Source organism: Budorcas taxicolor, chromosome 1, assembly GCF_023091745.1.
Source record: "Budorcas taxicolor isolate Tak-1 chromosome 1, Takin1.1, whole genome shotgun sequence".
Classification (NCBI taxonomy): domain Eukaryota; kingdom Metazoa; phylum Chordata; class Mammalia; order Artiodactyla; family Bovidae; genus Budorcas; species Budorcas taxicolor.
In genome coordinates this window covers 198,696,381-198,717,828 of record NC_068910.1, presented here as the reverse complement: position 1 = coordinate 198,717,828, position 21,448 = coordinate 198,696,381, and the positions used below count along the sequence as shown (strand labels likewise).

The 21,448-nt window shown below is 49.3% G+C and overlaps 1 protein-coding gene across 2 annotated transcripts in view; it reads right to left on the bottom strand.

The window, feature by feature from the left end:
- Positions 1–19,920, bottom strand: part of KY (kyphoscoliosis peptidase) — a 52,316-nt gene extending 32,396 nt beyond the window's left edge. For both annotated transcript variants that reach the window (XR_008198966.1, XM_052636018.1), the window contains exons 1-4: positions 19,785–19,920; positions 16,462–16,524; positions 12,701–12,763; positions 1,363–1,437 (exon numbers count right to left, since the gene is read on the bottom strand). Coding sequence is in view for 1 of the 2 variants with exons in the window: in XM_052636018.1 (XP_052491978.1) it covers positions 1,363–1,437; positions 12,701–12,763; positions 16,462–16,524; positions 19,785–19,920 (337 nt within the window). In the remaining variant the exon portion in view is untranslated. The remainder of the gene's footprint in view (positions 1–1,362; positions 1,438–12,700; positions 12,764–16,461; positions 16,525–19,784) is intronic.
- Between the last annotated feature and the right edge of the window lie 1,528 nt (positions 19,921–21,448).

Sequence of the window (21,448 nt, the reverse complement as noted above, 5' to 3'; positions counted from 1 at the left end):
TGGAATTCTCCAGGCAAGAATACTGGAGTAGGTAGTGATACATTCCCTCCTCCAGGGGATCTTCATGACCCAGGGATTGAACCCGGGTCCCCTGCATTACAGGCAGATTCTTTACCATCTGAGCCACCAGGGAAGCCCAGTAAGGCAGAATGGTCACTAATTGTCATTAGACTCCATAAACAACAGGAGATAATTTCTTGCTGATTTGAAACCACGTCAGGAAGATGGGGGTCCCTGATGGAACCAGGAGGAGCTGGGGATAGCGGTGCCAAGGGAAGTTATTCTTTGCCCTTGAAGGTCATTGTTGGCTGTAAATAAATAGAAGGTTGCAAATGTATATAGGTCATTCTGAGAAACAGTGGGCCTTGTCTTTCTTACGTTCATATTTTGTTTCCATCTACATTCTTCGGTAGAGTGACAGGGGTTCAAAATAGTAGCCAGATTTTTTGTGTACTTACTATTGCCTGGCTTGTGCTTTATTGACTGTCTCACGTAACCTCACAGCAATCCTTTGAGGGACTTTGAATCATTTTCCTTCTTTGGTACATGAGGAAATTGAGTACAAAAGAGAGGTTAAGCTACTTGCCTGAGGTCTCACAGCTGAGATCTGAACCCAGCTAGCCAACTCCCAGGGCCTGCCCTCCCTATCTCCTGGCTGCTGAGGCCTGTAGGACCAGGCAGCTGTAGGGGACCTGCCCTGCAGCTCCCCACCCCCTAAGTGGACGTGCAGTGCACCTCAGCCTGGGCTGTTCTGCAGCCTCTGTTCCTTGGCTGGAGTTTCCCCAGGCCCCTGTGTAGCCCCAAGATGGACAGATACAGGGTAAGGACCATGAAGGGAGCAGAGGAGACGTCGCAGGCCTGGGTCTGGGTCTGTGCGCAGAGCACGGAAGGCAGCCAAGCATGGTGGCTAAGGGCATGGGCTTCATTTGGACCAGGGTTCTGACCTGCTTCCTAACTGGGAGACAGGCAGTTATCTCACATTTCTGAGCCTTTGCTGATCTAAAAAGTAGGGCTAATACTGGTGTATAACAAAGAGTTAAAAACCAATTGAGTGTACAGTGCTTATGGACAGCGCATGCCACTTTTTAGGCAGTCAATACACAGCATCTAAGAACAACAAAATTCTTGTGATGAAATTCGTGTTTAGCTAAATGCCTTGTGTGACCCAAGAACAGGGGTTATTGAGTGTGGAGAAGAGAGTGTCCCAGGGTGAAGCTGCCATGGCTCTGCTGGTTCCCTGTGTGTAGGCCCAGGTCACTCTTCCTTCTCCCAGAAGTTTCCCTGGGTTGGGCTCTGGCCCTTCCAGCTGCCCCAGCCCTCCGTGCCGCTCCTCCAAACACGACCAGCCCTGTATGCACGTACGTTTAGCTAAGGAGAACTTCTTGAACAGCTGGGGCATGGCATCCCGAGGGTGGACCTCCACAGTCAGCTGTGTTCCTGCAGAGGAATAGAAAGTGATATTCTCAGCCAGACGCTGCCAGAGAAGGGTGCAATGTCTCATGACAGATGTTTGAACAACAGCACACAATTGGTTGTAGACCTTTCTTTTGAATATGCAGATAATTTTGTTTACAAAACCCCAAAGCAAGAAATAAGCAGACAGTTTTCAAGTCTGGGCAAGATGGAGTAAACAACTTCCACCGTGTCTCTCCCACTCAATGCACTGGAAAGAATGAATAGACTGACTATTTGAGGACACTTCAAAGCAAATGATAGAAGGCAAACTGGGGAAGAAGATTAGAATTTAAAGCATCATCAAATTGGCAGAGTTGACCATTCCCTTCCCCTGTGGCATTACCTAGACTGGACTCAAAGGCAGACCCAAATGCACAAGGGCACAGTGGATGCAGAGAAAAAGTGCTCCAAGAGAAGCTCGCTCTTTTGGCTTGTGGAGTGAGAAAGGAGGACTCTGAGAGTCATAGTGGAGGAAACCCTCTTGTTTTTCCCCTTTTGTCTTTCATCTCCTGACTCAGCCCCAGGGAAATTCTGCTGGTATCAGTGCAGCCGTGAGTTTGGTGGCCCAACAGACACCTAAGTCTTTGTAAGGGAGGTGGTTACCAGTGAAGCTATGATTCCCAAGAGTGTAGGGGAAAATACTCATTGATTTCTTTCCCTCTCTCTCTTCTCCACTGGTTGTTTCCAGATGCAGACACAGAGATGCACCCAGAAGAGTAGGAAAGCTAAAGTCCCAAGATTTAGGGCTGGAGGACTGGCAAGTGGGTTGTAAAGAGGAGGGAATCAAGAGAGCAATTCCATAAAGTTATGGATGAACTCCTGAGGTCATCTCTACATGAATGGATCTCATTCATACTGTGCATGCGCTCATCCTAAACATTATACCACAGTCTTTGCGAGCTAAACTACGGTATAAAACAATGCCTTGATGGGCCACTGTGTGGTGCATGTGCGGGGCAGATCTGGCAAAGGCTAAAATCCTGTTACTCAGTATAGAGGGACCCTGGAAAATATCAACTTAAAAAGGAAAAGAAAATAAACAGATGCTAACCCGACGGTGACACAGATTTTGGAATTATCAGCCAGAGATTTTAAAACAGCCATGATAACCATGTTCTAAAAAGTGAGGTAAATAGTCTTGAAATAAATGAAAAGATACAAAGTACCAGCAAAACTTGGAAGATAAAAAGAAGAAACAAAAATTTTAGAACTGAAAAATACAATTATTTAAAAAATACCTGCATATACTCAGTAGCAAAATAGAGATGACCAAAAAAAAAAAAAAGAGTCAGTGAACTTGAAGAGAGAGCAATAGAATTACTCAACAAGAACAACAGAGAGAAACAGTGAACAGAACCTGTGGGATGGTACCTGAAGATTTAACACTCATGTTACTGAGACCCCAGAAATAGAGAAGAAATAGTGTGATGCAGAAAAATATTTGAAGAAATAATGACAGAATAATCAACACAACCAAGAGCTGGTTCACTGAAAAAATCAGTAAAATTGATAGACCTCTAACTAGAGTGGCCAAATAAAAAGAGACAAGACATAAATCAGGAATCAACACACCAATACAGCTGAGATGAGGGTTATCACTATAGATCCCACGCATACTAAAAGAATAATAAGGAATAGTATAAATAACTCTATACAGGTAATTTCTGCAACTGAAATGGACCATTTCCTTGAAAGCTATAAACTACCAAAACTCACTGAAGGACTAATAACCTGAAATTTCCCATATGTATTTTTAAAACTAAGCTTGTAGTTCAAAAATTTTCAAAAACAAACAAACAAAAACCAAACCAAAACCAGGTCCAGAAGGTTTCACTGGCAAATTCTAACAAAACTGTCAGTAGTTTTAAAATTCAATTCTGCACAAGATCCTTCAGAAAATAGAAAAGCAGCAAATACTTCACGTGTATTTTATGAGGCCATCATCAATCTGATTCCCAAACCAGACAAAAACAGTATAAGAAAAGAATACTATAGAGCATATCCCTTGTAAACATAAACATAAAAATTCTCAAAAAATATTAGAAAATTAAATCCAGCAGTATAGTGAAAGAATAATGTACCACTTTGGGAATGCAAGGTTAGCTCAATATTTGAAAAATCAGTGATTGTAATTCATCATATTAGCAGGCTAAGGAAGACCCACATGATCATATCAATTGATACAGAAAAAGCATTTGACAAAATTTAACATCCACTCAACAAACCTCTCAAGAAACTAGGAGTAGAAGGAAGCTTCTTAATCTGGAAAAGGGCACCTTCCAAAAACCTAGAGCTAACCGCTATTTAATGGTGAAAAGTGGAAATCTTCCCCCCCAGGGATTTGGAACAAGGCATGGGTGGCCACTCTCACTGTTCCTAATGAACACTGTACTGAAGTTCTGCCCGGTGAAATAATAGAAATAAAAGAGAAAGAAAGAAAAGTCATATAGATTACAAAGAAAGAAGTGAAACTCCTATTCACAGACATGTCTGTCTACATGGAAAAATCCCAAGTAATCTATACAAGAATTTCCTAGAACTAAGAAGTAAGTTTAAGAATGGTCACAGGATACAAGGTCAGCACCTCAAAATCAATTATATATATGTTACAATAAATGATTAGAAATTGAATTTTAAAATTACTATCTCCCAAGGCTCCAAAAATGAAATAGTTAAGTGTAAATCTTAATTAAAAAAGCAGGAATTTTATGCTGAAAACTAAAAATTATGATCAAACCAATTAAAGCAGACTTAAATTCATTGGAAAAGACCTTGGTGCTGGGAAAGATTGAAGGTAGGAGGAGAAGGGGATGTCAGAGGATGAGATGGTTGGATGGCATCATCGATCTGATGGACATGAGTTTGAGCAAGCTCCAGGAGTCGGTGATGGACAGGGAAGCCTGGCATGCTGCAGTCCATGGGGTCGCAAGGAGTCAGACCTTACTGAGGGACTGAACTGACTGACTAAATACACAGGAAAATATGTTATGTTCATGAACTGGAAGACTCAGTATTGTCAAGTCGGCTGCTGCTGCTACTGCTAAGTCACTTCAGTCGTGTCCGACTCTGTGTGACCCCATAGATGGCAGCCCACCAGGCTCCGCCGTCCCTGGGATTCTCCAGGCAAGAACACTGGAGTGAGTTGCCATTTCCTTCAACTTGGCAAATCTCCCTAAATTCATCTATAGATTTCATGTAATTTCAATTAAACTCCTTGGAGGAATTTTGTAGATTGTAAATAGAGGCCAGATGATTCTCAAATTTAGGTAGAAAGATATTGCAACTAGAAAAATCAAGTTAATTTTGAGAAAAAGGAGAACACCAATGGATTTTAAGATGTTCTATAAAGCTACAGTAATCACACAGTGTGATATTGACAAAGTGATAGATATATAGCTCAATGGAACATAATAGAATTAAGAAATAGACCCACACAAATACGGCAAATTGATTTTTTACAAAAGTGCGAAGACAATCCAATTAGAAAATGGGTAAAATAATGGATATCTCACCAAATAAGAAATTAAGGATGTTCAACATGATTAACCATTAGGAAAATGCAAACTGAAGGCAGAATGAGATACTACATCTATTAGAAGAGCAATAATAAAAAATAATGATAATGCTATATGCTGATGAGGTTGCAGAGAAACTAGATCCCTCCCAGATGCTGGTGAGATTGTAAAATCATGCAGCCATTCTGGAAAATTGTTTAGCAGTTTCTTAAAAAACAAAGCAGGTACTTAACATATGACTCAACAAGTATACTTTTGTGCTTTTATCCCAGAGAAATGAAACTCTTTACATTCACACAAAAACATGTACACAAATGCTTATAGAAGCTCTATTCATAATTATCCCAAACTGGAAACATCTAAATGTCCTTCAGCGGGTGAATGGATAAACACCTTTCGGTACAGCCATATCAAGCGATACTTCTCAACAACACTCTTAGGAGTGATGGGAGGATGTGACTCTATACAGAGTCTGTACCAGGGAATTTTGGGGGTGACAGAACTGCTTTGTATTCTGATTGCGGTGGTGATGTCATGAATCTGAGCGTAAGTTAAAACACATAGAACTGCACATCAGGAAATCCAATACTTTATGCTAATTTAAATTAAAATAAAAATTTAAAAACACCAATCAAATGCAAAAGTAAAAGTAGAATTAAAACAGAACTTATGTGATACAGAACGATGTAAAATAGGTGACAATGCAAAGCAGGATAATAATAAACATGTTTTTGTATCCTGTTTCTTCACTTGTCTTTACATTACATGTTACTGAATATAGTCACAAGTCATTTGAAATGGCTGCATAGTACTCTATTCTACAGATGGTTTATAATCATAAGAAGAAATTTCTTTTTGTTGGATATTTAAGATTTCCCAAATGTTCTGCTATTTAAACAATGATGTGATGAACATTCTGATGTTGTCTAGTTGCTAAGTTGTGTCTGATTCTTCTGTGACTCCACGGACTGTAGCCCACCAGGCTCCTCTGTCCAGGGGATTATCTCAGCAAGAATACTGGAGTGGGTTGCCATTTCCTCCTCCAGGGGATCTTCCTGACCCAGGAAATGAACCTGCATCTCCTGTGTTGGCCGGCAGATTCTTTACCACGGAGCCACCAGGGAAACCCAAACATTCTGACACACTGCTTTACACACTCTCCAAATCGGTTTCTTCAAATAAACTCTTCAACATGTATTGAAGGGAATGGAGATTTTTAAGGCTTTTGTTAGATATTGGCAAAATCTCCTGAATGGTTTTATGATTCTCTCAACAGTGTAAGAGAGTGTCTGCTTTGCTCATCCTTTCTGTGTTTGGCGGCAAAATTGGTTATAATCCTTTGTATTTCCTTCCAAAAGGAGGTCATTTATTTCTTCTCACATTTGGGCTGGCCTGATGATGTGGTCTGGCCAGTTAGCATGAAATGATGCTATGCAGGCTTGGAACCTATGCCAAGTGACTCTGCTGCTTCCACTTCCATTCTTGGGATTCCAGCCACAGCTGCCGTGTAACTGCGCCTAACCTAGCCTGCGGAGGGCAAGAGACCACAGGGAGCAGAGCAGAGCCATCTCAGGTGAGGCCACCTCGGACCAGCTGATCTTCAGCCAGCCCTCCCACTGACCACACACAGTGGTGAGGCTAGCCAAGACCTGCAAGCAGCCATGTGTGGCTTGGACAAGAACACCCAGACAACCCGTAAACTTGAGAGCTGTTCAATGTTTTAAGGAACTGAATTTTGGGGTGGTTTGTATTGCAAAAATTTGACACTTGATTGTCATTAATCCTTTAAGATTTTTTAAAAAATGAATAGTGACATCTCACTGTTTTTGTGTATTTATTAAATTTTCAGTATAGTATTTTTCATATATTTGCCATTTTAAACTTACTTTGTGAATCGCTTATTTTCCTACTGATGTGGTATTTTTTTCCTTATTGATTTCATAAGAGCTCCATTTAGAATCCTTTGCCTGCTAAAATGTGTTTTCACAGAATAACAATACTGACTTTCTTGTGTAGCTCATAACCTTGCTCTGCATGTTAAGGATAGTAATTCTTAAACAAGTTTAAAAAATACAAAGTGGCCTCCAAGGGATTACTTTGAAGGGGTTAACATTCATTTTGACTGTAGTTTCTAGCACATTCACTGGCAGAGAAAATCAACCTGTGACTTGACAATTAGGATGTTAAGTGTTTCAGAGTTCAAAGCGTCATTCAGCTGTGGTCAGAGGATATGCTACCATCGCCATGGCAGCAAATGACAGCTGTGTGTCTTCCCACAATGCCCCGGGGCATGGATCTACTCACCACTGCCTTTCCACTTTCTCCCCCTGAACACTCAGAGTTGGTCTTCAAAGTGGGTGCCAAGCTATACTTGCCCACTAGATGTTTTGTAACAAAAAGGATTTGAGAAAAATGTCCACTTCCTCCCCTTTTGTAGGTCGCATCACACAACGATCTGAGAAGTTCTGCAGAAGTCTACTTGACCCAGCATTATTTCATCAAACAAAATTTGGAAAATGCTGGGCTGCAACAGTCTCTAGAAGTACAGAGAAGCTGCAAAGCTGACCTGACTATTGGTTTGAAAGTGAAAACACTCAGTTGTGTTTGACTCTTTGCGACCCCATGGACTATACAGTCCATGGAATTCTCCAGGCCAGAATTCTGGAGTGAGTAGCTGTTCCCTTCTCCAGGGGAATCTTCCAAACCCAGGGATCGAACTCAAGTCTCCCACATTGCAGAAGGATTCTTTACCAGCTGAGCCACCAGAGAAGCCCAAGAATACTGGAATGGGTAGCCTATCCTTTCTCCAGGAGATCTTCCTGACCCAGGAATATGAACTGGGTTCTGCATTGTAGGTGGATTCTTTACCAGCTGAACTACCAGGGCTCAACAACAAACCTCTTTCCCAAACTTCTCCTAATGTCCAGGTACTTCCAACCACTCCTATCCAGCCACGTCACTCTGTCAGAGAATGAGTGAGCTGAAAATCGAAACTCTATAAGCCCTTTCCGAGGTGGGTGCTGAGGTGGTCTCCCACTGGGCACTCGCCTGGCTGGAAGCTCACCAGTCAGTCACCCCTTCACTCATCAGTCACCCTTTCTCACCTCTCCCTTCCTGCACTGCCTCACCTCTCCCTGGCCCCCTCTCCCGGGATCTGACATTTTCCTGAGGCCCCCTCCTGGCTCTGCCCCAAGTGGTGTTGTTAATCATCACTCCCTTGAAGAGAATAGCAAAGCTCCCGGCCTCCCTGATGGGTGTTATTCTCGCTCTCATTCATAGGTGTGCAAGGGCACTTCTGGGAGGCTTCTCTGCTCCAAATGGTCCTGGACCTGGGCACACTATCCCCAGTGAGCAGGGTCGCAGTACCACCCCGTGCTTCCTAAAGGTGTGAAGTGCTAAGAGTTTGCCAACTACAACATTCCTTACCAAATAAAACTCTTAATTTAAAGAAACATTAATTTGCCAATGATAAAAAGTGAAATATCATTTGGACAAACTTTAAAGTGAGATCCAGGCCCTAGGTACAGTCAGATACCATGACGCTAATCTTAGTCACAAGTATACCCAAAGGAGGCCTTCCTGGGATTTCGGATCAGCTGCCCCAGACTTTCTCATGTTACCGCTTCCCAGTTCCACCAGCTATCACCCAAACAGCATTTTGTGAAGCTGAAACTTTGGCTGTCTTAGTAAAAGCATATTAGTGGTTATTTTCTGCTACACCTGAGAAGTGGTTGCCAGACCCTGTTCCCACCCCCAGAGAAGTGGCGACGCAGCAGGCAGGCCTAAGCATGTCCACGACCTGCGGCCCTGGGCCTGCCTTCTACCCCATCAGGAGAGTCCTCCCACCTGACAGCTTCTCTCCAGGTCTCTGTGGGTTTGAATCAGGCTTTGTCTGAAAACCTAATTTGCTCTGAACACCTAATACAGAGATGGCAAACAGATTTTGTGTTGTTCATTAACTCTGACTGATTGGAAGTGGCTGCCTGGAGCGCTTATCAATTAGCAAAGACTGTCAGGTGCGTGTGTGTGTATATGAATGTGAGTGTGTGTATGCATACATGCGTGGGTGTATTCTTGTGTGTGTGCTAGAGGGGGGTGGTATGGCATTCATATCAGATATTTGTCATCATTGACTTAAGATGCTCCTAACTCTCTTCATAACCGGCTGTCACCTTTACAACCTGGATTTTGTGCCTTCAAATTTTTTCTGCAGTAGATGAGTCAGAAAATCTCAGCTAAAGTATTTCTAAAAAAGCCCAACTCTTAAACAGCCCTGGGCTGGGTGTTGAGAGGTTTCTGCCCAGAGTGTGGTAGTCAGCATTAGTGCAGGAAGTGTAAGCTCTGACACCCTGGGAACAGCAAGCTGGCTGATGACGGGGACAGTCCAGCTCTGCAGATCCCGCACCAGGTACAGTGTGACACAGGGTGGAAGCCCTGAGCAGCAGCTCTAGTTGTGGGGTGACTGCGAGTGTGCCAGAGCTCAGGGCCAAGGCCAGCGGGTACCAGCCAGAAGGTGTGATCAAGGCTGTCTCCTGCAGCCTGACTGACCCTGGCTTCCATGGGGCTCTTGAAAACCCAGGGCCACTCATGATTCTTTCTGCAGAATGGCACTCAACAGGGATGTCCCAGGTCTGGTAACACAGCAGTTGGAGCCTAGTGCAGGTCTGATCAAAGAAGGCACAGACAGTCTGCCTGGAGATGAGAATAGGTGACCTGGAAGGAGGCCTCAACAGAAATCTGATTTGTCAAGAATAACTTTTGGGGCCTGAGGTCACTGGGGCTCCTATAATCACTCCCCTCTCATTCAACGCACAGGCCTGTCACAGATGAATCTTGCAAAGACCTCTTCCGCGTGAAGATCCAAGATTCCCATGATCATTCTGTCACCTGTTGCATAAAGTTACCACCCCCTGTGCTGGGAGCTCTTCCCCAGGGGCCATGTGACCTGCTCCTTCATCACCTCCCTTACTCAAATGTCACCTCAGGGATGCCTTTCTCAACCACTCTATTTTAAATTGTTCCCTGTGGTAGCTGCATGATGGCCCTTAAAGATATCCATGTCCTAATTCGGGAACCTGTGAATGTTACCTTCTACGGCAAAGGGGACTCTGCAGATGCGGTTCAGTTAAGGATCTCGTGATAGAAAGGTGATCCTGATCATCTGGGTGGGCCCAATGCCATCATCAGGATTATTATAAAACAGAGCGGGATAGAACTACTTTACAGAGAGAATGCGATGTGATGATGGAAGCAGAGACTGGCGTGGTGCAGGCACAAGTCCTCAAGTGCCAGCAGCTTCTAGAAGCCAGCAGAGTCAAGGAAAAGATTATCACCCAGAACCTCCGAAAGGAACCTGATGCTGACCAAGAGACTGATTGGCCCAGTGAGACTGGTATGGGATTTGTAGTCTCAGAACTGTTGAAGAGAATGTTGTAGTTGCTAAGTCATGCCCGACTCTTTGTGACTCCCATGCACTGTAGCCTGCCAGGCTCCTCTGTCCGTGGGATTTCCCAGGCAAGAATACTGGAATGGATTGCCATTTCCTTCTCCAGGGGATCTTCCAGAACCAGGAATTGAACCCAGGTCTCCTGCATTACATGTGGATTCTTTACCACTGAGCCACCTGAGAAGCCCACTGAAGACAATAAGTACATTTGTGTTAAACCACTGAGTTTGAGATTATGTGTCACAGCAGCCACCAGAAATGAATACTCAGCTGTGTGACTTCCCCTCCATGCCCCTTCCTGCTTTATTTTCTCCTCCAGCCTTATCTGACACCTTGCATTTTTCTAGTCAGGTTCATCAGTTTCCTTCACCAGGTGTCAGCTTAACAGGGAGGGAACCTTGTCTGTTGTGTTCTCTGATGGATCCCAAGTGCTATCATCCAGAGCTGCTTTTTGTGAAATGAATGAATCAGCATGAGTGGGCACTCTGCCTCAGCCCCAGAGCAGGGCAGCCTCTCCCTCGCTGTGGTCCAGGCTTCCATAAGACCTGGAGGGTTCATTCCATCCCGATCTTCAGTGGACCTTGTCCAAGGCCACCTCTGGAAGCCTTAGGTCCAGGGAGGAGGCATGTGAGTGGCCCACAAGAGCCAGGGTATGATGTACAGGTAAGGTCCTGGTAACTGGAAGGCCCCATTTCACTAGTCCTATCCTACAGGTCTGGCAGGAGCACCCTGGCTGGGGACCACAGCATCCTCAGCCTCAGCTTCCTCCTCTGTAGACAGGGATAATATCACGACCCAACCAGGGCGTATGGTCAGAACCAAGCAAGATAAATAGTTGCTAATTCACACTCAGTGCTGCAGTCCATCAGGTGGCAAAGAGTCGGACACGACTGAACTGAATCCGCACTCACTTTAGTGAGGTGTCACTCACTCTTGTTTGGGGTGAGCTGCTTGCTGCCAGTCCATTTCAGAGAAGTGGGGGGCCCAGGCTTGTCTTTGTAGTGCTCAGAGGGGTAACAGGTTGAGGTGGGCCCACTGAGTGACCTTGGGTTTGTTCTGGAGCCATCGTCCCAGGAATCCTGCCCTAGATGGATGCTGACCTGGACTGTAAGAAGAACTAGCCACTTCCTGCTGGGAACTCGAGCTGACAGGCCTTTCTTCACTATCTGCCAGCATCTTTCCTTGGGGATGCTGAGTTAGCTGGTGTTACAGAGCAATTCCCCGAGAACCTCTGAGTCCTCCAGGGCTTCCTCCTCACTGCCTTCTGGACATACATAACCTTACAAGTTAGGACATGAGCGCTGAGGGCACCAGCGGTGACATCTTAGGCCCAAGTCTATGAGAGCTCTCAGGCACCAGGCCCTTCAATCCAGAGCAGAAAGCCACAGCTGCAGGGAGAGGAGGTGAGTGAGTGGGGCAGTGGACGTTGGGTGGGGCTCTAACCTGGCCTCTCCTCCAGCTGTAGCTGTGAGCCACCCTGCCTCCACCCTGAGGTGCTCTCAGATCTAGTCCCTTGCAGAGTTAGCAGCGGACGCCCTCGCCTGCCCTCCCTTCTGGGAGGATCTGTCCAGCAAAGTGAGCATTCCTAAGGAAGGGCCCTCTCAATCCCCACTGCTGAGTTAAACTTGTCCCAGGGTGGAGGGCCCTGTTCGGGCAGGCTCTGTCTCTGGGGGAGAGGCCAGGGAACTGCCGTGACTCCGAAGGAGGGAGGGCCAGGTGGGGGGAGCCGGGTCCCAGGGTGGCTGTAGAAGCTGTGCTCTGAGAGGAGAGACAGCTGAGGTCTTGACGGTGGTTGGGGTGGTGGGGGGCGGGGATGGTGCTGGGAACAGACTACTCCAGCTCTGACTCTTACTGGCCATGCAATCTTGGACAGAAGACCACCTTTCTAAGCCTTGGTTTACTCATCTGTAAAATGAGGACGATAAGAGTACTGATCAAGTATGACTGTTGTGAGGCATAACTCACGTGAGAATGACCGTGTACGTGGTCTGGCAGGGTGCCTGGCGTGAGGTCAGCACTCAGAGAAAGTGATGACAACCAGGGTGATGATGATGACAGCAGCGGCTTCTGTGGCCCAAGGACTTTATTGCTCTATCCCAGGCACAGCCAGCCTCTCACTGTTTCCCATGGGATGTGGGGGAGGGAAGGGTGCTCCAGCATCTCCAGGGCAGAGAGGGCCCTGCTCTCCACAGTCTGAGCTCTGGCCCCACTCTCTCTGGCCAGGACAGCAGATCTGGGCACACAGGAGCTGGGGGAGAGGGGACAGGTAGTGGCAGAACCTTACCTTGGTTGTCGTAGGAAGTGATGACCTGGGTCTGCTGGGCATGCTGCTTCTCCACCACGTTTCCTGTTGAAGGAAGACAAGAGGGGCCTGCAGTGACCATGGGGCCCAGGGTAGGATGGAATTTTCCCTGGGCAGAGCAGAGAGTTGCCAGGCTGGGTATCAACACGTGTGAATCAGTAGAATCTTACATCTGAACACAGAGGCAAGTGCCTAGGAGCCCGCGTACACACAGCCTCTCACTCTCAGTGGGGGCTAGCAGAGGTTAGTTTCTCTTCCAAAAGCTGGGCCTGCCTCCCATGGGCTAAGTGACCACCGCTGCTGACTTTGGTGCAGCCAGGCCAGTTTCCATAGCACAGCGTGAGGCCTCCTTGATCTCCACACCTTTCTACAGAGCAGCCTGGAAGGCTCTTATCTCAATCATGGGCCCATGGCTTTGACTGGTTAACTTTTTGCCAAAGACCCCATGGCCAGGTGAGACCCCGGGCTTGAACCAAAGTCTCCTAAGTCTGAACTCAGCCTCCTACCTCTCTCTGAGAGGAACGGAGAGTACCCTGCTCCTACTCTAGCCTCAGAGTTGGGGTGCTTGCAGTTTCGTTCAGGTTCACCAACATTTGCAGGGCACCTGCCATGCACTGGCGATATTCGTGTCCCTGGGACACAGAGCCATGCTCAGAGCCTAGTGGAGTCAGGCTGCTATGGAGACATGCCCAGCTCCTGCCATAGACCATGGCAGGGTGCCCCCTGCCCCTCCCGTGGGAAGCACCGCCTCCCCTCCATCTCTGCTGCACATGTATGGCTGCTGTGGTGGTCTGGTCTTGCCCTTGAACCTCTGCTTCAGAGGGGCAGGGATGAGACTAGGGAAGGGCCACTACCACCCCGACCTGCCATCTTCTCCCCTGGCCTCCTGCTGAGCTGCAAACAGGCTGTTGGGCCTGTCCCTGGAAGTGACCACTGGCACAGGTGCAAGCATGCCTCTGGAGCACTGGCCCGATTTGGCTCTGTTCATATGTCATCGCTTGTATACCTAACCAGAGCTGCCACTCAGCATTTCCATGCTGTGGGCCAGGCAGAAGCCGGTCATGGTGGGTGGGTGACTCACTGAGCTGGACTTGATTGCTATTCTCCTTGCGGGGGTGGGGTCTTGCCTGGGGAAGCCCACCCACTCTAGGCTTCTCTGTAGCAGGCCCAACCAACCAGGTCAGTTAGCTCCATGAAGGCTGAGGTCGGTCAGTTGGGCAAGGGTCAGGACCACTGTGTGTGCCAACTCAGGGTGAAGCAGTATGTGCTAGGCTGGAGCTCCAGGCCAGACCCAGGCGAAGACAAAGAGGCCACCTCCTGTGGGCACAGCTGGCTGTAATCTCCGCTCGGCTGGAGGGTGGAGGAAACAGGATCTGGGAAGGGAATCCTCAAGAAGGATGATTGGCTGGCATTAGCTGCTGTAAGGGTATTTATAGTCATGGCTGCACAACTGGTTTCCCTGTGGCTGTGGGGCATTAGTCCCTGTGCTGCTAGGCAGACTTCAGCCAGGACCAAGGAAAGCAGCCAATCACAGCAGGGGAAGCCCGTTGCTGGGCAAGCTGAAGGCTCAGCCCAAACACCTGCTGCTCGGAAAAGTTTGGAGCACTTGGGCTCCCCCCACCCTGCCAGCACTTCAGCCAGAGGAGTGCATGGGTAGCAAGAGGGGGGACCAACAGCATGTTCATCCACACTTGTGCACCCTCTACCAAGTACAAGCCAGCAGCTGCTTCCTTCTCAGGTGAAAGCTGTCCAGTTTCCAAGGCTGGGCACCATGCTGGTCACCAGGGCTGGGTGACCTGGGCACCAGCAAGGCAAGTATGTACCCAGGATCTCACCATTAGAAAACGCAGAAAGAAGCTGTAGTTTTAACTTCTACTTGCATTCAAGCATGTCACTTGAAAAAATAAATAAAATTTTACTTGAAGTTAATTTTAAATTACATATGTTGGTGGAGTGGTGGAATCCTCTTTCCCAAGTTCAAGGCCTCTATGCAGTCTCTCTCCAGCCCTGCATTTACCTAAAACTCTTAGGTGATTTTGCAAGAACTACTTAAAGCATTCTCTTTCTTAGCTAGCACCTAGTACCCACTTCACATCTTTAAGAAGAGTCTTGTAATAGTTACCATATCTTCTTGTGTTTTGTTATGTTTTTCCACTAATCTTCCCCCAAACCAGGAACCCTGAAAGATGGTAAAAAGGGGATGAATTCAGTATACTTCAATCCTCTCCTAATGTAATAACATGCCCAAGAAGCCATAAGATGAATTTCCAACAACTCAGGTGAAGCAGGAGCTGTAACAAAGACGTGGTGTCCTTTTCCTCCTACACGACCCACTTGCCTCCACGCACCCGCACACTGGCGGGGCACGCCTGCTTGCATGGGCTGCTATGTGCTTCTGAGGCTGTCAGGTCTCTCGGAGGTCTGATTCTTTTTGTAATTCTCATGAACCCACAGCACAGTTTTGCTAACTTAGCTGTCCGTTTAGGTAGAGCCAGAACTGGTGTGTCTCCCATCTGATGGTCCCACCCCAAGGATAAGGAAGACATCCCATGCATGCATGCCCGTCAGCCAGGACTCTGAGGATGGTCCCTGGTTGGGGGAGGGTGTGTTGAGGATGAGTTATCTGCATGCATAGCACAGGGGACACAGGCAAGCTCTTCACCTCTAGGGTGCTGAGACTTGGCTGGGGTGAATGGCATTATGATGCAATCATTCTAACATGGCCCCAGGAGGGCAGGCGTTCCTGACTATTCCATTCACAGGTTCATCTCCAACAACTGGAACACTTCCCAGAACCAAGCAATCACTGTATACCTTTACTGAGGGAATGAATGAATGAATTCACTTTTAGAAGTTCGTCCTCTCCTTCTGTTACTGTCAGAAGGATGGCAGAACGTAGGTGCTCAGTCTTGTTCATTTGGGGTCTTGTTTCTCCATTTGTAGAGGGTCATGGGGGATGGGTCCTTCCCACTGGCATTTGATGAGTCAGTCATCTGATCCTGGGGCTCAGATAGCCGGGGTCTGACTAAGTCCCCTACTGGGGCTCTGGGAGTGGAGGTCTTATTCTTGCTAGAATTCTCACATGCCCCCAGTGCAGTTCCATAGTATTTGTCCATGGAGGCTGGGCTTACGAATCCAGAAGGGCCAGAATAAGGCCCAGTGGAATGGTCCATGCATGGCACTGCCAGAGAAATCCTGGGCTTGCAGGGTGACTGACGCCTGGCACCATACAGAAGTGGCTTTGGAAGCTAGTATTTTTCTCAGATCTTATTGTATTCTGGGTTCCAGGCCAGGAGCCAAAGAACCCTGGACTGGCATCTTTCCAGGCCTTGAGTACCACCACCCAAGGCAGGCCACTGTCTTCCCTGTTTAGAAATATTTTTAAAAGATGGATGCCCTGCATAACTTGGGAAGCCCCTCCCCTGGGGACACATCCAAATCCACTATCCCAAACGATGCCAAGGTTTTCTTTATAGCTCAGCCAGTGAACAAGTGGGTGCTGAAGTTGATAGCATTGCCCCCTCAACAGCCTCCAGGAAACTGGGGGACCTGATGCCAATGGGAATCTTCCAGGGTCATGGTGGCCCCAGAGGCCTGGCTGAGTCATACAAGCAGCCACTGTCTGAGTGGTTAGACATCTAGGCCAGTCATCAAACAAGTGAAACCCAGCATCCATAGACATTTTTCAATGTGTTGAATTCAAGAGATTGGAAAGAAAATAAAATGAAGATGAGAGAATTTACCACATAGATCATTTCCTTCTAGTTTCTGCCATCTCCGGATTCCATTCCCGATGCCTTGAAGTCCTGTGAAGTGACAAAGACCAGCATGAGGCCCTCTGTGGAAGGAGACTCAGACCAAGTGCACCAGTTGGGAATGGATCTGAGCTAAAGGTGGAATGTGGCTCTTTAGGGATCTGAGAGAGGCTGCCCGCAAATGAGAAGAGCTCAGAGGAATGAATGCAACCCTCTACATTTAAAACATTAAAGAAAACATTACCATGGTAGTTTTCAGGGGTGGTGGTTGGTTATCAGGATCATTCAGGGAGAATTTTCACAATGGAGATATGCCTCTTTGTCACGCCAATGTTTCCACTGCATAAGTATGGAAGCATTATTGTGAAGACACCTGCTAGAGTCTTCATCTGCTAGAAGACATTCATTTTGCCTGCCTATTTCTGTGCGTGGTGAACCTTCTTCCACTTTGAGAGTCCTAAGGTAGGGTGGGGAGTGGGCAAAGATGCAAAGTGATAGATCTTTATGGGAACTGAGAGTGACAGTTGCCTGCTCTCCCAGCCACTTGCAGCTAGAGCAAGGACCCTGAGTGGCCGAGGCATCCGCTGAGATGTACCTGTGTCTCACTCTATCTCGAGACCTGGTGAGGCAACAGGGAAGGGAATGGAAGTGGTTCTCTCTCTCTCTTTCTGGCGGCAGCTGGAAGTGGTGGCCACAAGGTCAAGTTCCTGGCACAGAACTGTCATCTATTCTGGCAGTGCAAGCAGCTGCAATAAAATCAAGTTGCTGGCGTGGAAGGAGCATCGAGGGCTCCTTGGTGGCAGCGGAGGCCTCCTCACTAGGCCAGTCCTGCTCTGCAGCCTATGGCCACGTTCCTGGAAGCTCAGCCTCCAATATGAATCTCCAGCCCTTTCCACCACTCTGAGCGTCCCCAATCCTTTCTTGACACCCTTCTCTTCTGCAGAGCCCTCCATAGTCAGCATCTGGGACCTACCACTCAGAACCCTCACTGACACCCAGGGAGTGGAAAGCACATGTCCCATTGACTCTGGGGAGAAATCCTGAGGTATTGAAGCTTTTTCAGACCTGGTGCAGGCAGCTTTAGGCTACCTCCTCTATGGAGAATATGCAACAGGAGTTGAGGGCTTTCAGGAGTGTTTCGGAGAAGCATGGCTCTAAGGAAATGGCTCGGAAAATGCTAGGGCCCTGCAGAAAAGGAAAAGGCATCTCTGCTACCTTGCAGCCCAATATCTGGTGCACACACTCCGTGCCTCCTTGTCCCTCTTAATCTTTTCTGCCACAAGGACACAGCAGAAAGCCACCTGCTCACACCCTCAGTCAGTCCTCTGCCCATGAAAGTAACCAAGCTTCGCTCTCCTGACAGAGAGCACAGACCCTCCTTTGTAGAGCCGGGAGGATTCCCTGCCTGGCAGGCCCTGGAGTGGAGCAGACCAGAGGACATGACACACTTGGAAGAGGGGGAGGGGTGTGTTTTGGATTTTTGTGCACCAGCAGGAGGCCTTGGAACAAGCTGGTCTTGTTCAGCATTTCTCCTCCTTGGCTTGTCCCGAGGAGCGGGCCCATGTGCTGGCTTAGCTAGGGGTCTCCTGACATCACTACTGTCCAGCGGGCCTTGGAGACCATGTGCTCTCCCTCTGCTCCAGCTCATAACTGTCTGATTGTCAATAAATGACACGGTCTCTCTGCTTCTATAATGTTTGGAAGAAACTTCCATCAGGAAAATATTTGGAGCAACATATCAGCAGAGAGGGCTCAGGAAACAGGGGTCTTCTTTCTCTGAGTCGTGATCATGAGTGTGAAGTGCATTGGTTTGGCGTCACGTAGGGTTTGTACCCGGTGTTGGACGCTTCACTGAGCAGTCCGCATCGCTGGTATCTCAGGGCCTTCTCTATGTTCTCCACCCTTTTTCTAGTGTCAGAACCTTTTGGAGAAATGTGATCAGAGCAGGAGAGGGAGGTGGGGACTCATGGGCTGACCTGGAGCTGTGCCTTGTGGGGGGCCTCTGGCCCTCTGGACCACAGTCCATGCAGTAGTGGGCAGCCACATTTCTGTCAAGGAAGGCCCGGCGGCCTCTGTCAATTTCCTCAGTACAAATACCCTAGGCAGGCCGTGTCCCCTTCTCCCAGGGGCAGCTCTGAGAACACCAGAACCAACGAACCCAAACAACTGCTAGGCCTCAAATCCCTCTGGAGACTGGGTGCCTGTCGACATTCTCGGCTCTCCACCGTCTCTTTTCTCTCCCCTGCCTGCCTCCCCTGGACATCACCAGGAGCTAAGGGGCAGCTGCAGCCTGCGTGGCCTGGGGTGGGGGTGGGGGGCAGAGCCATCCATGGCCCCGCTGCTACCGCAGGGTGGGTGGAAGGCACGTATTCAATGTGCACAGGGGCTGTGGGGACAGAAGAGTTGGGGACAGACTTCGAGGAGCACTGGAGCTGGAAGGGAGACAGGAGGCAGAAGTTTTACCTGGAGGGCTGTGAAACTTCACTTCCAAAGAGCCAGGGCACAGTCCGTCTAGGGCACCGCACTCCAGGCTCCTCAAGAGCTCCTGAGGGCTTCCTCAGAGACAGGGACTGGGGGCTCCCAGATGTCTGAGGGGCCGATTTAACCTCTAATAATATCCCTTTCCACCTTCTCACATTGTTTCCTGTTCTCTGGAGAGTACAGGGGCCAGGGTCCTGCTTTCCACAACCACTCTGGGAACAGTCGCTTTATTTTACCAGTATCTCCTTCCCCGGAAAGTCTACAGGACAATTAGAATCATAGCTAAGCCAAAGTGGGGAGAGCAGCCACCCCAGCTTGTGTGCCTTTCACACCTTGCACGCCTTCTACTGTTGGAAGCTGGGAGAGGGCTCAAGAAGTGAGGCCATGATTTGTGCAAGGACACCAAGGGAGGGCCCCATCTCAAAGTTTCTGACTCAGTACACGAATTCCCCGGGGTCCCCTGTGCCCTGCAATGTGGCCCGTGGGGAGCAGGCCTCGGGCACGCAGGATTCAGGCCTGAGGCTCTGGTCCTCTTCCTCCAGGGCATCTTCCAACCTGATCTGCACCCTTCAAAGAGTGACCAAGAGGAAACTGGCTCCCGGGGTGACGGAAGCACCGCAGGCATGCACGGGGAGTCAACCCGGGGCAATCACGGGGCTACGCGTTGCCACAGGACGCCAGAGCCGCAGCGCGGAGGCGCAGCCAGCTTTGGGGAGCAGTTCGGCCTCGCTGACCTCGTCCCGGGGGCGCCTGGGGCGCCCCCCGGCGGGCAGGCCCTGGGGCGAGGAGGTCGAGGGACCGGGGGCCGGGCCGGCCCGAGCGCGGTTTACCTCCTCTGCGCGGCGGCTGCGCGCCCGGGTCCGCCGGCCGGTCAGAGTGCGCGCCCTGCGCGGCGCGCCGCTTCTCCGAGTGCACGATCAGCAGCATGTCGATGGACACAGCGTTGCTGTCCTTCTTCAGCTCCATGGTGCCCCCCGCTCCGGCCGGTGCGCGGCGGCCGCTCGCGAGCCTGCCTGCGCTGCAAATGGCCCGTGCGCGCCGCTGCCCTGCGCGGGAGACCGCGAGGGCGCGGGAGAGGGCGCTCCCCGCCGCCCGGCCGCGGCGCTGCGTTTCGCTGACTCTGCCAAACTCGCCATTAGGGCCCGCCCGGGAGGGCGCTACCCTTATGAAGCGGCTCTAAGTCACCTTTGAAAGGAAATCCCTGGCCGTCCGCGCTCCGGAGCCTCCCTCCCCGCGCCCCTTGCCTCCCGGCCACTGCCTCATCCCGCAATCCCCGGGGCCTCCCCGAGATAGTCCGCAGAAGACCTCAGAAAGCCGCAGCAGACACAGAAACCGCACAGTGCTGTCAACGGGGAGAATCGGTGCAGTAAAAGAGAAACGGCAAGGGGGCTTCAGATTCCATTGCAAGATGCGGCGAAATTGGCCGAGTTTTGCCCTTGGCGCCACTCTTTCCCCGAGTGGGCTTGGAGGTCGACAGCTCTCTCCGTTAGAGGGAGATGTGTAGGATGTTGAGGTCAGGACCCCTGCCCCATTATGGCCCCACAAGAACTTGGAACGTGCCCACTGGACATCAGCCTAACCGTCCTCTCTGGCCTGAAGTGAAAGTCTTAACATCTCTGTACCTTCTAGAAGCCTGGCTCTAGCCCTGTTGGCAGAGGGGAGGGGGAAAGGAGGAGGCTGGGTACAGGGAGCAGCCTGCTTGGGCCGCAGTCAGGGAGCTGGACCTGAAGGCCCGTCTATTTTTAGCGAGGCCGGGCCTGCCCAGCCAGTAGCACCGCCGGGCTTTGGCTCTGGGACTCAGGAGTGTTTACAGCGCATCTACTTGGTAGCCTTTGGCACTGTGGGCCTACCCGCCTGGGGCCAGACCCTAACTTGACTTTCCACCATTAAGAAATACCATGCAGCTGGAGGCCTTTGCTCTGGGACCCTCTTTGCTGTGGAGCTGAGTGACCCCACCTTGCACCATGGCCCCTGGAAGCTCCCCCACCTCTTGGAGGCAGACTCGACAGCACAGGCCTGGGTTCTACACTTGCTGCCCCTGTTCCCTTGGAAAAGCCACTGCCCCTGCATTTGGTCACCTGTGCCATGGGCATAATTCAGACCCTCACCAGGCTGCTGTGACAGTGACATGCAGGTGAAGTGCCTGATGCATCGTAAGTGGTCTTCAAGTGGTAGCTGTCATTCTTCCCTCATTCTAAGGATGAGGAAAGGGACAGGTGAAGTGGCAAGTCAGTAATAGAGCTGGGGTCACACAGCTGAACCTCAGACTCAGAAACTCTTTCCCTGTTGACTGTGGCTCACAATGCCAGCACCTCGTTGCATCACTGCCGCCCCCTTGCCCACTGGGCACCCAATGAAAGGAGCAGTCACTGGCTTCCAGCAGTACTGATTGGAGGCTTGAGAGGGCTCAGCATGGAACCAGTAAAGGTGGCGATTCCCAAGGCAGTTTCCTTATACAGGGAACCCTGTCCTTCCCTGTCCTGTCTGTGTGTGT